Below are 18,037 nucleotides of genomic sequence, written 5' to 3'. Positions count from 1 at the left end.
GTGTATGAGTAACACACTTATATTTCCTGCTAAACTAGCAGACAGGACTGCATACTGTTGGTTAATGCTCTTTTGGCGGGGGTGGGGGGTCTCCAGGCCTCGGTTAATTTCCCCAGCACCACGTCCCCTCTGGGACACAGGAAAGTTGCTAGGACTACAGGGGTCCCCAGGAGTAAACTGTTTTGGGGGGTTAGAGGAAGCCCAGGGGCCAGAAGCCTGGTCCCCGGGCCCTGCGGCCTGGCCACGGAGCCGGCCCGGAGCCGCCCGTCAGCGCCAGCGGGGCCGAGTCACCCTTGGGCTCGGGCCGGAGCGGGCGCCGCCGCGTCGGCGGGCCCAGTGGCGCGGGTGTCGCGGAGGATGCTGCTGGGTGTTGGCCCCCGAGTCTCGGGGCCTTGGCTTGAGCCCGCCTGGCGGCCGCGCGACCGCTGGGGGCGGGGGACGAAGGCCGCGCCCCCGCGCCTGTCCCGCCCGCGCCCCACTGGGGGCGGCGGCCCGCCCCGAGCCCGCCGAGGCTCTTCCGCGCCGGCAGGGGCAGCAGCGGGAGCGGCGCGGGGCGGAGCGGCGCGAGCAACCAGGAGCGGCCCGGCCCGGCCCGGCGCGGCGGCGGCGGCAGCGGTAGCGGCAGCGACGCCAGAGCCCGTGGGCGCCGTTCGCGAGGCCGCCGCAGGCGCCTGGCCGCAGCGCGGGGAGGCCTGGGGGCTGGAGGCCGCCGCCGCCGCCATGCCGCTGCTCTTCCTCGAGCGCTTCCCGTGGCCCAGCCTCCGCACCTACACGGGCCTCAGCGGCCTGGCCCTGCTCGGCACCATCGTCAGCGCCTACCGCGCCCTCAGCCAGCCCGAGGCCGGGCCCGGCGAGCCGGAGCCGCTAACGGCCCCGCTGCAGCCCGAGGCGCCCGTGCCCGCCCGGCCCGGCGCGGGGGGACCCCGGGCCCGCGACGTGGCCCAGTACCTGCTCTCGGACAGCCTCTTCGTCTGGGTGAGCGAGGCTCCCGGGCCGGGGCGGGCGGGGGCGGGGCGGGGGCCGCCATGTCACCCATTATCCGTGGGGGCGTGGCTGGCTGGGGGTCCCCTCCCCCCGGGACCCCCGAGCGCGAGTCCGCCGGGCGCGGCCCCTCCGCGGCGGCCGTGAGGTGAGGCGCGGGCGCCCCGGGGACTCGCGAGGGGGCGGCGGGGCGTGGGGCTGGGACTGGGTCGCGGGGGCGCGCCGCAGAGCCGGGCCGGGGAGCGAGCGGGGTTTCGGGCGGCGGCGAGCGGGGCCGAGGGCAGGTGGGCCCGGGAGCGTCGGCCACCCAGGGCCCGGGCGGGCTGCAGCGGGCCGGAGCGCTCGGGGTGCTGTTGGCGGGTTCCGGGGAAGAGGCGAGGGCCGGGAGAGGAGGGTCCCGACGTTGGTGCTGAGCGTTCGGGGCAGTCCGGTTCCGAGACACGAGCGTCCCACAACTTTTTCGTTTATTCACTTGTTCTTGCCGTTCAGTATCGGATTGTCCTCTGGGGGCGACTTGTGCCTCTTCTCCTGCGGCTCCTGCCTGCTGATCAGGACGCTTCCGTGGATGTTGGGGGCAGCAGGACGCTGGCAGTGGAGGGCAGCCCCTGGGTCAGTCGGGGCCCTCCTGCTAGCGGTTCCTTGTGTCACCAGCTTTCCAGTGTGCCCGTGTGACAGAACGGCACGCACGTGGCATCCAGGCGGTCTAGTTTATTAGAGCAGAGCCTCACAGGTGGGCAGATCCGTAGTATTTGGGCCCAAGACTTGCTCTCACTTGCACCTGATCCATCACCCCCACAGTGATTAGAAAAGTTGCTCCAGGATTTAAAGCCTGTCACTTGAATATCCTGTGGGGCTTGGATCTTGCCTCCCCCTCCTCCTGCAAGTTCTCACTTGGGATTGAGAGTAGGCTGTAAATGGCGGAGAGATTAATATTCCATGTTTATAGAATGATATGCAACTCTTGTGTTGTAATTATTCCCACTGTGCTTCATCAGGAAGCAGTGGGATTTACCAACTCCGTGAGCTGTGGATGAAGTCCCCCCCCCCCAGCCCGAGAGAGCCAGCAGTGAGGGGTGAAGTTCTTGTTTCTTTACCCCTGTACAAAGCTGAACCTCACCAGTACCAGAGACCCCAGAAGAGAGAGAATTTAACATTTCTTTATTTTCAAATCTATTTTTGCTTTTGAGTTACCTGTTGAACAAGTGATGAGAAGAGTACTTTTGCCACATTGGAGATTATAATGTAGTCTTTGTTTAAGTCTAGGATACAGAAAAGCTTTTGAAAAGGAACCACTATTGTATTTATATAACTACTAGCATTAATGATTTCTTCCCCTAGAAGTTTCTTTTTTCAAAATCCATGTTGAAATCCAAGGTTGATACCTCTTCATAATACATTATCTGAATCCTGTTGATTTTTCTGTGAAAATTGTGATTTTTAAGAAACTTTCCTTTTCTTTCCAGAAGTCTTGCCTAATGGAAGGTTATAATTTCTTCCTGTCAATATTTTTGTTTCTCAGTTGGGCTTTCCACTGTTTTTCTTCCATTTTTCCTCTGGGATTTTTCCACATGTTTGTTTGGGCCTTCCTTAGCTTCTGACCATCCATGTGTACACTGTTAGTTTTCTTCATTACCCAATGATGTGCATGCTTTGGCAGCAGAGTAGATGTCACAGTCTTAAAAATCTTCCCTAATGTCCAGACAGGTAATATTATTGAGTGAATATATGTTGGGGTCTTTGTCAAAATAGGTGTTCCTTGAACCCTGTTCATAGGCCTTTAGATAATTTTTTTTTTTCAAAAACATGGCCTGCCAAGGCCAAGCAAGACAGAATAAAAGCTGGTTCTTCTGCCAATTTGCAAATCCTTCTAGTCATATTGGAATCTCTAAAATTCATCTTTGTAGAGCACAGTTTAGGATGATAGCATCTCAGGAGTTTTTTTAAGTTAAGGGAAAGAAAACAGCATGTGATGTGGGTAGGGCCTGGCATCTGCACAGTGGCCCTGAAACTGCACTGGTAGATTAAAAATTCACTGGATCTTTGATTTAAGAGAGAGGTTGAGAGGGTGAAGAGGGGACCTACATGTAACCAGAAGTGGAGGAAGTGGCCCAACTGTGTAAGAAAGGAGGCTGGCAGCCCTTTGGAAGGTTGGTTCACAAATATGGTGCTCGGACAAACCAGAGCCACCCAGTTTGGGTTGTTACTTATCTCTGTCTCCTAAAGTGGGAAACATAATAAGAAACTGCAGAACTGATCAGATTAGTTGAATGAGTTCTAAATTTTTAAAAAATAGATAATCAAGGCTGGGGTTGTGGCTTAGCAGTAGAGCACTCGCTTAGCATGTGCAAGGCCTTGGGTTCAATCCTCAGCACCACATAAAAATAAATAAATAAAGTATTGTGTCCAACTAAACTAAAAAATATTTAAAAAGTAATTTTAAAAAATTTAGAAATAGATAATCAGTTTTATGGTCTGACAGTGAAAGTACAAAAGTGATAGTGAAAAGCAAATCTCCCTCTCCCTCTACCACCTGCCTCCCGCTGACAGGTTCTTGTTACTGGGTTCTTGTAATTAGTGCTGGTGTTAAATTGTAGATTAAGACATACCAAAACACTCCAAATCCTTGGCAGTTCATCTCTGCATGTTATACATACACATATGTGCATAGATTCTTTTTTACACAGAGTGTGGCACAGTTAACATTTCCCCATCTTGCTTTTTTTCAGTGATCTGAAAGTTATCTTGAATTTTCGTTATATTGAAATTATCTTGAAGTAACCTTGATATTTGTTATTTTGAAGATTCCGTATAATGCAAGTAATACAGATAGAGCTGCTGGGTTGGTTTTACTGGCTGAGTTTGGATACATGGAATGCATATTCTACAGTTTATTCAACTAAATTTTCCATGATGGAAATTTGTTTCCCATTTTTCTTCATAGACAGTGACCCATCAGAGGTTAAGTCTGGATTCTGCCCACAAGAAAAATTAGTTACCTGATTATAGAGAGGATAAAATGATTAGGTTTTTTTTTTTTTAAAGGTTTGATCTTTATTTATTTATATGCGGAGCTGAGAGTCACACTGTATGCTGCACACATGCCAGGCAAGCGCTTAACCACTGAGCTAGGACCCCAGCCCTGATTAGCTTTTTTCTGTTATCTAAGTGAATAAAATGGTTTTTTACATCAGTTTTGCTGGAAGGGAGCCTCAATTTGATTATCAGGGCCAGAGCGTTTGTTCCACAGCAATTTATTATTATTGTTAATCGTGGTGCCGGTGCCGATGATCAGACCCAGGAAGTTCTGTGGATTTAGATCTAGGCTAAAGTGTTGATTCTGTAGGTATTATGGATACTTACATGAATCTGATTTGGGATTTGCTTTTAAATGAGAAATGCTACAATTACTGTTTCATTTAATATTTTCAATTCTTCGAGGCTTTGTCAGCTGAAGTTAATATATTCTTATTAGAACAATATAGTTGTGAGATGAAGACATTTTTCTTTAAATAGTTATTAATAATCATTAAGCTGTTCTGAAACACTTTGTTCATAATCTTTTTTAAAATAATTTTATTTTGTTTATTATTATTATTTTTTATGTGGTGCTGGGGGTTGAACCCAGTGCCTTACATGTGCTAGGCAAGCACTCTAACCACTGAGCCACAACCCCAGCACCCCCTTTTTATTGTTTTTTTTTTTTTTTTTGCACTGCTGGGGATCGAACCCAGGGCTTGGTGCATGCGAGGCAAGCACTCTACCAACTGAGCTATATCCAGCCCTCCCATAATCTTAAAAACAATTTTTAGTTGCTTCCAATTCTTTGTGACTTTGGTTTTCACATAAAGATTACAGAAAATTGACACTTTTTAGGTAGATTTTCTTTCTGTATTCATATACTTTCTGAAGCCTCTTTTTCCTTCTTAGCTAATTTTCAAATCTCTATTTAAATAAATATATGAAGTAGTTATCTATGAGTAATGGGATTATGAAAAGATTTTTTTTTACTGTAACATTTATTTAAAGCTTAACTGAGAAGTAGTAGATAATGCTTTATTTTCTGTTTTAGAATCCAAGATATGCAAGGATGCTGTTTTGGATAGAGGAATAACTGAGCAATCCTAAATTTGATTTGTCTTTCACTACTCTCCTAGCAGCCTGCCTGGGCTCCTGGAGAGATCTTGCCATGTTTTCTATGTCCTGGAGATTCTCAAAGCTCTTTCAGTTCAGGGCCCAGATCTCCCTCATTTTTCTAATCTCTGCCTTGAGCAAGTACTAAATGTGTTACATTAAACAAACAAACAAAACCCTAACAAACTCATCCATCTATATGCAAATCTGGAAGAATTTTTAAAAATTGTGTTGTGATTAAGCTGGGGAATGTTTGGTTGATTAGAAATAATGTGCTTAGCTGGGGCATGTAGATGAGGGTTGTGATTTTGTGTTATGACATTTCTCCTAATTAACACAGCTGAGGCTCTGATTGACTGGCAGAGCACAATGAAGACAAGCCTTTTATAACCTCTATTTCATCACCTTGAAAGTCAGCTTTGTCAGTTATCTGGAACATTTTGAATAGGGCTGTTAGCACAGGAAGTCACAAAAAAGGGATAAGGTTTTTTGTTTTGGTTAATTAGTTTAGGCCTTTTTTCCTGGTTATTTGAAGAATTTAAGTACCAAAAGTTTTTTTTTTCAGCAGAACTATTTTTAATTCTTTAAAAATGTATTACATATCTCCTGCCCCTATTAGGCAGCAGAATAGTGCTAAACATAATTTAAATCTTTTTGTAATGAGTCAGGATTGCCATTATGTGTTCTACCAAAGGGGTGAATGATGTGAGGTACTAAGGGAGGCCCAGAGAGATAGAGATTGCTTTCTTAAATAGCTCTCTTTCATCTCTCCTCTTTTCCCTCCCTTTTTTCAACATTTGCTTTTAAAAGGAGAGGAAAGAATGACTTGGAAAGAGGAATATGGCCACCTACCATGAATCAAAGGTTGAAGCACAGAGTTGGTACACCTATTTATTTGCTCTCAATAAAAATCATCTTTATGTGCTTTTTCAAGGCCCTCTTGGCATTTTAGGATCATTTTGGGTTTTCAAAATCATTTGAGCATCAGTAATGTGATATGCCATCCTGACCTCTTTTTAAAAAAAATATTCATTTTTTAGTTGTAGTTGGATATAATATCTTTATTTTTATGTGATGCTGAGGATCAAACCCAGGGTCTCGCCTGTGCTAGGCGAGTGCTCTATTGCTGAGCCACAACCCCAGCCCCCCCACGTGACCTCTTATTCAAGGACAGCACACTCTCCATTTTTGTAAGCCTTAAGATTGTTGGTCTGTCCCTTCATTATTTTAAGAAAATTTTCTGAGTGTAGAAGGTGGCTGGCCTCTGTTCTGCATTCATATCAGAGCAGCCTTTCATTGCTCAGCCCCTCTTACTAGTTTTCTTCTTTCTGTTTTCCCAACCCAATTCTCCTTTGCTACTCCAGAACCTTTGCTTCAAAGCCAACACCAAGCATGGAGAACATCTATATTTTGGTTGATAGGCTCCCCCAGAGGCAATACGTCTGTGTGTATGGGGGGGGGGTGTAGTATGAATATTTTGATTATCAATTATCTGTGATCTTATGACTTGTTTGTGACCATAAACCTTCCTGCCCACGCCCCGTGTTTATTTGGCAGGGCAGGCTATTTGGGTGCTGGGTTTTACTAATCATGTGATAACTTCAGTTTCTAGAGCAGTTTTCTTAAAGCTATCAAAATCTTAATGTAGGAAATGATGTACCTGCAGTTCACAAGGTAGGTACAACATTCTTGGAAGCTAGTTAAAATTGAAAGGAAGGTGGCCTGCTGCAGGTTGCACACTGGGACAAGGAACTGTGAATTAACTGCCACTCCTCCACTCCGCTCATCTCTGCTCCCGCTGCCCATGAAATATTATTGACCTTGTGCCAGTAGAAAACTGGAAAGGCTCAATCACTGGAAAGGATGGCTTAATTCCTAGCATGAAAATTTTAGAGCTGCTTTTATTTTGCAACAGGAGGAACTAAATTTCTTCTTCTTCTTTTTTTTTTTTTTTTAAAGAGAGAGAGGAGGGATGGAGGGAGAGAGAGAGAGAAATTTTTTTTAATATTTAATTTTCAGTTTTCTGCGGACACAACATCTTTATTATTTATTTTTTTAATGTGGTGCTGAGGATCGAACCCAGTGCCCTGCGCTCATGCGCGTTACCGCTTGAGCCACATCCCCAGTCCCTAAACTTCTTTTCTTTGTGTACAGGTTCTGGTAAACACTGCTTGCTGTGTTTTGATGTTGGTGGCTAAGCTTATCCAGTGTATTGTGTTTGGCCCTCTGCGAGTGAGTGAGAGACAGGTAAGTCCTCATAGATCCTGTGACCAGATTAAACAAACAGACAAACAAATGCCTTTCTATCTGGTATAATTTCAAATGGATAGAAAAATCCCACAAGTACTACAGAGGATTCTTATATACACTTTATACAGATTCACCAAATACTATTGTTTTCTCCATTTGCTTTTCTATTCACTTTTTTTTTTTAGAGAGAGAGAGAGAGAGAGAGAGAGAATTTTTAATATTTATTTTTTAGTTCTCGGCGGACACAACATCTTTGTTGGTATGTGGTGCTGAGGATCAAACCCGGGCCGCACGCATGCCAGGCAAGCGCGCTACCGCTTGAGCCACATCCCCAGCCCTCTATTCACTTTTTATTTATAGTACATATTTGCTTCTGATCTATTTGAACGTAAGTAGTAGACCTCATACCCCTTTACCCCCGCAGTACTTCGGTATGTAGCACCTAAGAGCAGAGGCACTGTCTTAAATACCCACAGCACAATGATCAAAATTGGGAAGTTTAGTATTGATGAAATACTTGGTTTAATCCACAGTCCAAATTCCACATAGCAAGGTTGTCCCAATATTGTCTTGTATAGCTATTTCTTTTTTGAGTGTAATTTTTAAAGAAGTATTGATTTGTTTTAGTCATCATAAATATCACTATTATTTAATTTATTTAAAAAAATTTTATTTATTTATTTTAATAGAATATATTTTGACATTTTGTACACAAATGGAGCCCAACATTCCTCTGGCTGTACATGGTGCAGGGTCACTCCAGTAGTGTATATGAGTAATATACATACATGTATATGAGTAATAATATCATCTCATTCTACCATCCTTCCCATCCCCGCCTCACCCCCACTCTCCTCTATACAAACCAAAGTTACTTCATTCTTCCCAGTATCACTCTTTAGAATATGGTTTCTTTCCTAAAGGAATTTGCTGATTTTTTTCCCTTTTGGAAAACTAAATTAAGATTCATTGTTTTACAAGCAGAAAATTAGGTGACTTGTCCTTGTAGGTGAGATTGTCAAACACTAAACATCACTCTCAGAATGTATATCTGGGCAGGGAACACTTTCACTAAGGAATTATGCCACAAGCATACCATACAGATTGGTAATTCTCCAAGATTTTGGTGGGTAGAGTGTGGAATGGTGTGTTTTAAGGACTTTAGACCTGGCCTTCAAAACCACAAAAGAACAAAACTATTTTACTTTACTTCATCCTGGTGATAAGACACAGGAACCTCCTGCATTAGAAGTATAGCAATAGCTGGCTTCTCCGAGTTTTCAGAGTACAGTGTTCTAGTCTCCTTACCCTTTTCAACCTTGCTCTCCTCCCTCACTCACCCCAGTACTGGGGATTGAACCCAGGGGCACTCTACCACTAAGCTACATCCCTAACCCTTTTTAAATTTTGAGACAGGGTCTTGCTTACGTTGCCCAGGCTGGCCTCAAACTTGTGAACTTCCTGCCTCAGCCTCCCAGGTAGATGGGGTTACAGACTTATGCTGCTGTACTGTCCCAAGTCTCCTTTTATAAAGTCTGCTGGGCCTGGTTTAGAGCTGCAATATGGTTCTCTGGTTGAGCCCTTGCATACTGTGGCGAACAGAACTATTCTATTTTCCCAGAGATTTTTTTCGTTAATGAGTATTCAGCACTTTCTCCAAAATATCAGTTCCAGAGCTCTCCCAGATGGATTCAGTAGAAAGAAAAGATTTTTCTAAATACAATAGACCTTTTAGATGCTTCTTTCTTCAAATTTTCTTTTCTTTTCTTTTTTTTTTGTGGGCCAGAAATTGGTCAGGCTAGAGGCAAGCCATCTAATTGCTGGTGGAATGATCTGGCCCCAGTAGGCCTTAAATATTTTGTTTTCCCTAAAATGATAGCTATCAGGTGGAAATGAACAAGAAACAACCTTAGAGTGTTTCAAAGATTGCTTCTCTCAGTAGAGATGATGATAATGGGGCATATTCTTTATCCAGCACTTTCAGGATTTTCAGTATGGAATGCATCTTTCATACTGTTCTGGGTTGGCTTATTTTATGATTCATTAATCATAAAATCATAAAATCATTCAGTAGCATTAAGAACTATCTGAGGGGCTGGGAATGTGGCTCAGGCGGTAGCGCGCTCATCTGGCATGCGTGCGGCCTGGGTTCAATCCTCAGCACCACATACCAACAAAGATGTTGTGTCCGCCGAGAACTAAAAAATAAATAAATATTTTAAAAATTAAAAAAAAAAAAGAACTATCTGAAGGGCTGGAAAGAGTAGCTTGATGGTAGAATATTTGCCTAACATGTAGAAGGTTCCCAGTTTGATCCTCAGCAATGCAAAAAAAGAGAAAAAGAAAAAAAAAAAGAACCGTTTTGATTTAGAACTCTATAAAATTAATATAGGTTTGCTTTGTTTGTGCTTAAGGTTCAAGAAGTAATTACAGAGGCAAAGACATTCAATATCTAAAATGTAAAATGCAATAAATATTAAAATATTTTCTCTCCCGGTACTAGGGATTGAACCCAGGGACTCTATACTGCTGAGCTACATTCCCAGCTCCTTTTATTTATTTATTTATTTTTGAGACAGAGTCTCTCTCAGTTGCTGAGGTTTACCTTGAACTTGCAAACCTTCTGCCTCAGCCACCTGAGTTGTTGGGATTATAGGTGGGTACCTACCAACATGCCTGGCTCAAATATTAAAATCTTTTAAGTAAAAATTTAGAGCAATAAGTTATTTAAAAAATTTATTTGAGCACTTAATGCCTATTATTACTTTTTAGAGCACTTTATATATAGTAACTTATTTAACTCCCCAACAATCTATGAAATGTATGTTGTATGACAAAGCACAGGAATGTTAAATGACCACTCCAAGGTCACCCAGCTGTTAGGTTGCAGGGCCAAAGTTCAAAACAAGGGCACAAAATATCTAGGTCCATCTTATACTTTTCCTGCTCCAGCTCTGGAAATAGACATTCACCAAAGATTCCTAGCTTATTTTATTGGGGAATGGTATTGGAAGCCAAAATCTATATTTGTGCTCATTGCTGCTGGGATACCTGGTTTTTTGATGGACAGAGTTCGGAAATACTCTTCGATTTTTCTCTCTAGTTCATTTTTTCCCCTTGATAAATGAGGTAGACCCCAGAGTAGCCTAAAAACAATTATTAGTTTTTAATAGTCATGTTGTCAGTTTGTCATGCATTTGGGCTCAGTTATTTCTGTTTTCAATTTTTTTTAAATTTGTAAAACATTTACCTGGTTCAAAATTATATATAATATACTTACAGGGCTGGGGTTGTGGCTCAGTAGTAGAGCACTTGCCTAGCACATATGAGGCACTAGGTTCAATCTCAGCACCACATAAAAATAAATAAAGGTGTTGTGTCTGTCTACAACTAAAAATTTTAAAAAGTATACTTAGAAGTCATGCTTCTGTCCTCTTCACCCAGTTCCCTCCCAGCCCCATAGAAAGCTAGATAATTGTACATTTTAATATCTTTTAACTTTCACTCCCCCTTTGTTAGGGGAAATGAAGATTTTTTAAACTGGAAGTCAGAAAAGAGTACCAGAGAAGTGGATATTGGGAACCAAGTGATCAGAAATCATAAAGATATTAATAATCTTTGATTTGGTAATGAAGTAGAAATGCATGCAAAGATACATACACAGCTATTCATTACAATGTTTTCTGAGTGGTGGAAACATTAAAATATATATTGACGGGTAAAGTTCTCACAATATGATAGGTGAATTAATAAGAGCACTGTCCAAAAATTGATATATTTTGTACTTTAGAGGAAGATGCATAAAAATATTGAAGCATTGTTTATATTTTAATTTTCTTGGGAGTTTTCATACTTAGATTATGGACTAGCAAATGATCATGTACTATTTTTTTAATTCAAAGAATTTTTTTTCTTTTAAAGAAAATGTAATCTTCAGTTGTTTCAGAAGCCAGAGAGCAGAATTATGAAAAATGATACTTCTTGCCCTTACTGTTCTTTTCTACTATGTGTAGAAAATATTTTTATTTTTTAATACAGGTAGTAGACTGATATTATTACCTTTTTAATGGCTAAAATCAGGGTATAACCCACAGTTTACAAATTACTTTCTGGGTATCTCACTTCTATAGAGAACTTCTTTTATTCTTTGCCCTCTGTTTTCTTGTGCACTAGTGTTTGAAAGTGAAGTATGGGATCTGCGTTAAGTGTGTTGGTATTCACTGTTATAACCCTTTTTCTTTTTAGCACCTCAAAGACAAGTTTTGGAATTTTATTTTCTACAAGTTCATTTTCATTTTTGGTGTGCTGAATGTCCAGACGGTGGAAGAGGTGGTCATGTGGTGCCTGTGGTTTGCTGGACTTGTTTTTCTGCATTTGATGGTTCAGCTCTGCAAGGACCGATTTGAATATGTGAGTTTTTAGTCAAGCTCTTTGCTGGCTTGGTCACCCATTTGCCAGGTGTGAATTGTGTAATATGAATGAGCCACTGTGGGCATGTTTGGGGTAGCTCTCAAGGGGCACACTCTGGGTCAGGTACTCATTGCCTGTTCTTGAGGAACATCTGCTGCTGCCATGCAGAATCATTCCTCTCCCAGGGAGGTTTTCTCCCAGCCCCACAGGTAGTGTGTTACATTATAATTGAGTGGAGTCAGTTCACCTAACCAAACTGCACACGCAGTGCAAGGAAACCTTGGTATATACACTGAATAAAATCCGATCTCTTATGTGTATTTTCTGTTCTCCTCATCTCACATTGCCCCCCTTCACCCTGATTCTTGGTTTGTTTTTTGGGATAATATGAATTGAACTTACGGGTGCTGTGGCACTGAGCTACATCCCTAGCTCTTTTTAATTTTTTGAGACAGAATCTCACTCTGTTGCCCAGGCTGCCTCAAACTTGTGATCCTCCTTGCTTTCAGACTCCTTAGCAGCATGCACCACCAGCCTGGCTCATGGAGCTCTTCTCCTGTCGAGTTTATAGTGTTTCTCCTGTGGGCCAGGACCATTCTGGCTCTCTCAGTGTCCCTGATTAGAGAAGTGAGTCCTTTCTTGTGTGGGTAGGGAGCTGCCTTGACTCCAGGGCAGAGCCGTGCAGGGGCACTCCCTCACCTGTGCTTCTGCACCAGGTCCTGAGTAAGCATGCTCCTGCTTCTGCCTCAGTTAAACCCGGTCCAGGGCCTCCTTTGCCCTGTCTTCACCCAGTCTTCACTGTTGAAGTACCCTTCCACTTCTGTTTGAGTTAACTGCACTCTCAAAGGCTTTACTTCTTTTACAATTCAGCCTCTGTTCCCTGTCACAAATAGGAGCTTCTAACCTCCCAAACTGGTTTGTTATCTACACCTGCTACCTCAGGAGTTGCAGCTCCAGGCTTTCTTTTCAGGCTATTGCCTTTCCTTGCATAATATTAACATAGCATTTTAATAGTGGTAAATCTGCACCTGATTACATTTCAGGTGTCTTAGCACTGACAGACTAGTACTAGAAGTGAACTTGGGGGTGGGAGTGAAGATAGAGAAAGAAACAACAGAACATGACACTGTTCTGAGTCTGGTGAATGTTACAAGAGATAATTGTATATACTCTTGGAAAATTGCTTTTAGAGGCTTATCTTGGTGGTAGGAAGATATAAGATGAAAATATAATGCATATTATTATATTTCATAAAGTAAATGATAAAGACCTGTGTTAGCAGCTTATGCTCATATTTAAGTCTCTGGAGAATTTTTACTGTATAATAGTGGGATACTTTTTGTGTCCATACACGAAGATGCCAAGCTTGACTGTTTCTCAGTGCGTTTTACCACTGCTGTGAAGAAGAATGAGCTACCTTTCTGTTCTGTTCCTTTCAGCTTTCCTTTTCTCCCACTACACCGATGAGTAGCCATGGGCGAGTCCTGTCTCTGTTGATTGCTATGCTGCTTTCCTGCTGTGGGTTAGCAGTTGTCTGCTGTGTCACAGGCTACACCCATGGAATGCACACCTTGGCTTTCATGGCTGCAGAGGTAAGATGCTGAACACAGGGTTGCTCTGATTATATTTGCATTTTCTAGGAAGTTAGAGGGTTATTGATAGGTTTCACCCATGAAATGATGGCTTTGATTTTTAATTTTATCTTTTTTTTGGTACTGGGGATTGAACCTAGGAGTGTTTGCCATGAGCTACATCTCAAGCCCATTTTATTTTTTATTTTGAAATAGGGTCTCACTAAGTTGCTGAGGCTGGCCTTGAACTTTCTTTCTGCCTTAGCTTCCAGAGTAGCTGGAGTTACCGGAGTGCACCACTGCACCTGGTTTGATCTTTCATTTTAACAAGCATTTAGTGAGTTCCTTTTTTTTTCTTTCTTTCTTTTTTTTTTTTTTGTTGATTACTGGTGCTGAATGCTTTTGTGGTATTTCATGTAATCCTTGCTACATCCTAACAAAATAATTATTTTCCCCCACAATTACATTGTGCTTGCCAGATGCTAGGGGTTGTTCTGAATACTTGACATGAATTGACTCATTTTTATTATTCCTATTTATGACAGGGAGCCTGAGGCATGAGGGTAAAATGAATTGTTTGAGGTTCCAGGGTGGCAAGTGGCACAATACAAATCCTCTGGCTCCAGAGTAGGATGAGTATCCCCTTAAGATGTTATAAACACCTGGTAGTGGTGATGAATGAAACATCTACTTTTTTTTTTTTTTTTTTGTATTGGGGATCAAACCCAGGGAGCACTTATATTGAGCTACACCCCTAGCCCTTTTTTATTTTGAGACAGGGTCTCACTAAGTTGCTGAGTCTGGCTTTGAACTTGTGATCCTCCTGCCTGAGCCTCATGTCTCACTTGTGCCACTATGCCCAGCAATATTTAATTTTTTAAATTAAAATTTTACAGAATAATAAATATGCAACTATAGCCATTACTTTGAAGAAAAATATCTTTATTGTTGTGTTGAGGATCAGACTCAGGGCTGTACACCCTAGACCTCCAAGAATATTTTAAAATTCAAAACAAGATTTAGTTATTTCAAAACCTTCCAGAAGATACCAGTTTCTGTTCAGTGGAAACCTAAATTTTTATATGTCCTTAAATTCATGTGGCTGTGTTTGCTTTTTCCTCAGCCCAAAGACCAAACTACTTTTATCTTACCTTTAAATGCATTATTTAAAAACAGTAAAACATATAATAGTTTCTCTTTATTTGTGATTTTACTTTTCTCTGATTTCAATTATCTGTGGTTAACCAGTCTGAAAATATTAAATGGCTAATTCCATAAGCAATTCTTAAGTTGATTTTTTTTTTTTTTTTTTGGTGCTGGGAATTGTTTGAGGTTCCAGGGTGGCAAGTGGCACAATATAAGATGAAATATAATGGACTGCATGTGCTCTGCCACTGAGCTAACACCCACAGCCCCACAGCCCCTAAGCTTTAAACTGTGCATCCTTCCAAGTAGCATGATGAAATCTCTTGCCATGCCTCCCGGAACATGAGTCATCTCTTTGCACAGTATGTCCACATTGTATGTGCTTCTCACCTGTTAGTCACTTACCAGCCTTCTCATTTGTCAGATAAACTGCCGCAGTACTTCTGTTCAAGTAACCCTTACTTTACTTAATAATGACCCCAACGTGCAAGAGTGAGTAGTCGTGCAAAGGAGGCTCCAGGCATAAAACATGGAAGCACAGGTGAACTATTGTACTTTATAGCTGTGCTTCAGGGCATTAGGGCATTTAGGATGGTTAGATGAAGGATCCAGTGCTATCTGTGGTTTTAGTCTCCACTGGGATCTTAGACATATGTCCTGTCGATAAGAAAGGATTGTGGTATTAGATATGTTGATGCTAATTAGATAATACCAAAACAAGTTAAGTATGAACTACTAATTGGGAATTTGTTAGAGCAGGGTTAGAATTACTTTTGCTTCATAGTGTTCATTTCAGAATACCATGTAGTAGTGTAAAAATTAGGAAAGGAGCATTTGGATACCAAATTAAAAAAAATTTGCAATACTAGTTGAATGCTTTTCTACATATGAAAGGCATACATTTATATTTCCTCTTGGAAAAGATCTGCTTAAAACTTTATTTACACTGACTTCCATTAACTAGTTTGCTTTAGATACATTTTAATATAAAGCTCAATTTGAGCCTCATGTTGGCCTTTTTTTTTATTATTTAGCTTCTAGTTAATATTAGGCCAAACTTTGAAAATGACACAATTCCAAATAAGTAGATTTAAATTAGGTTTATTGGGTCATACTATAGTAGTATAGTATATAGTTTTATTTCAGCTTGTTGCTGTTTATTCTTTTAAGAAAATTTAGCATGCTATAGATTTGATGTTTTGAACTGAGTTTTTTTTAATATTCATAGTGTTTTCCCTTTATGTAAAATATTTTCCATTTAAAAATGGGAGTTTAATCTCAACAAATTTCGTTCCAATTGGTTAAGAGAAAATTTTTCTTACTGTTAATTTTCATAATAAAAATACCATGAGAGCTGGGTGCAGTAGTGCAAGTCTATAATCCCAGTGGCTTGAGAGACTGAGGCAGGATAATTGCAAGTTTGAGGCCAGCTTCAGCAATTTAGCAAGGCCCTGAGTAACTTGGCAAATAAAAAGTGAAAAAGGGGGGCTGGAGATGTGGCTCAAGCGGTAGCGCGCTCGCCTGGCATGTGTGCGGCCTGGGTTCGATCCTCAGCACCACATACAAAGATGTTGTGTTCGCCGAAAACTAAAAAAAATAAATATTAAAATTCTCTCTCTCTCTCTCTCTTTCTCTCTTTCTAAAAAAAAAAAAAAAAAAAATGAAGAGGGCTGAGCACGGTGGTGCACGCCTGTAATCCTAGTGGCATGGGAGACTAAGACAGGAGGATCGTGACTTCAAAGCTAGCCTCAGCAATGGTGAGGTGCTAAGCATCTCAGTGAGACCCTGTCTCTAAATAAAATACAAAATAGGGCTGGATGTGGCTCAGTGGTTGGGTGTTTCTGAGTTCAATTCCTGGTACAAAAAAAAAGAAAAAAGAAAAAAAACAACAACAAGGGCTGTGGATGTAGCTCGGTGGTTAAGTAACCCTGGGTTCAGTCCCCAGTACCCAAAACAAAAAAAAAAGAAACCCAATTACTAAGAGAGCCTCATATTTTGATTTACTTTATTCTCTTCTGGTAGACAAAGGAAGGGAGTACACAAAGCACATAGGAGTGAGCAGGTGCTCCTGTCTAAGATAGTAGTGTCTTAAACTCTATTTTGAATTTACAGTATCCCCAAGCAATCACACACCTTTTTGGGAAATTATTTATAATGACTTATTGTTATATCAAATGGAAGTGATTGTCATAGTACTAGGACAAACCTCAAGATTGTAGGAGGCATCTCTAGGAGGTGCTGTAATTGGTCGTCACCTGTGAACAAGAACATGCTCAATAAAATTTGGGTTTCTAGGTTATGAAAACATTTAATGAAAATTTGAGGCAGAGAAAATAAATGGTTGGTGAACTTGATGCTTTTTAACTGAACTGAGAAATGCTTATCTTTTACAGTCTCTTCTTGTGACAGTGAGGACAGCCCATGTGATTTTACGGTGAGTAGAAATTTGGGAGGGGAGAGAGATGATATACTCATTTGGTTAGCTTTAAGTTGTAATAGATGTAAAATACATAGAAATGACCAAATTATAATGTCCTTAAACTAGATTCAGTTGGTAAATTTAAGATGTTTTTCTTTTTTTCTATATATGTATTGTAGGTATGTAATTCACCTCTGGGACCTCAACCATGAAGGGACCTGGGAAGGCAAGGGAACCTACGTCTATTATACCGATTTTGTCATGGAGCTCACTCTTCTGTCCCTGGACCTCATGCACCACATTCACATGTTGGTAAGTTCCCTTGGAAAGAGCTCTGACTGAAGGCTTAGACTTTCAGAATAAGGAACCCAGGTTTGTACATTAAAAAATGAAATATTTGGAATATAGATGGCTCACTTAAAAGTGACTGTAGCGTGCACTCTCCTCTTTTTGCCATTGGGTGTAGAGCAGTATTGGGGAATTGCTCTGGCTGGTGCCTGGCACAGGAGATGATTGCTGTCCCAAGAGACTTGGTTAACTCTGCTGACCAAGTCAATAAATCATTCTTGTAGTATGAAATTAAAGGAGATGCCTCTCTCTATAATTTCTGTGGCTTCTCCAATTTAGTGTTTACTTTGTAGGTGGTCATGGGAATTCCTGCTATGTTTGCTACTTCAAGAATTCATAAATTTTGTGTCTTTTAATTAAAAACAAAGTTCTTGGGGCTGGGGTTGTGGCTCAGCAGTAGAGTGCTTGCCTAGCATGTGTAAGGCCCTGGGTTCGATCCTCAGTACCACATAAAAATAAATAAATAAAATAAAAGTATTGTGCCCAACTACAACTAAAAAATAAATATTTTTTTAAAAAAGTTCTTATACTTAATTCCTACCTTGATTTGCCAAGAAAGGAATTATAATGCTGTAAAGCTGCTTCATTAGTGAGCACTTCAGTGAGTAATAATGGCGAGACTCAACCTAGTTGAGAGGCAATTCATTTATATTATAAGCCTGTAAAAATAATATTTTTAAATTATTGGATTTAGTTGTGACAATGGTGCACACCTGTAATCCTGGTGATTTGGGAGGCTAAGAAAGAAGGCTTGCAAATTTGAAGCTAAAATTAGTGAGAG

The 18,037-nt window shown here is 41.4% G+C and overlaps 1 protein-coding gene across 2 annotated transcripts in view; it reads left to right on the top strand.

The window, feature by feature from the left end:
• Positions 1–528: 528 nt before the first annotated feature.
• Amfr (autocrine motility factor receptor) overlaps positions 529–18,037 on the top strand; it is a 41,109-nt gene continuing 23,600 nt past the window's right edge. Inside the window, exons 1-6 of one of the 2 annotated variants that reach the window (XM_078032339.1) lie at positions 530–975; positions 7,267–7,359; positions 11,608–11,772; positions 13,212–13,364; positions 16,883–16,923; positions 17,088–17,220. In XM_078032339.1, coding sequence (XP_077888465.1) covers positions 721–975; positions 7,267–7,359; positions 11,608–11,772; positions 13,212–13,364; positions 16,883–16,923; positions 17,088–17,220 — 840 coding nt within the window. In that variant the 5' untranslated portion in view covers positions 530–720. Of the gene's footprint in view, positions 976–7,266; positions 7,360–11,607; positions 11,773–13,211; positions 13,365–16,882; positions 16,924–17,087; positions 17,221–18,037 lie in introns of both variants that reach the window. The other variant, XM_078032340.1, reaches the window with a different exon arrangement.

The sequence above is a fragment of the Ictidomys tridecemlineatus genome, chromosome 15 (genome assembly GCF_052094955.1).
Source record: "Ictidomys tridecemlineatus isolate mIctTri1 chromosome 15, mIctTri1.hap1, whole genome shotgun sequence".
NCBI lineage: Eukaryota > Metazoa > Chordata > Mammalia > Rodentia > Sciuridae > Ictidomys > Ictidomys tridecemlineatus.
Note: the sequence above shows the minus strand (reverse complement) of the source record. Positions and strands in the feature narration are given on the sequence as shown.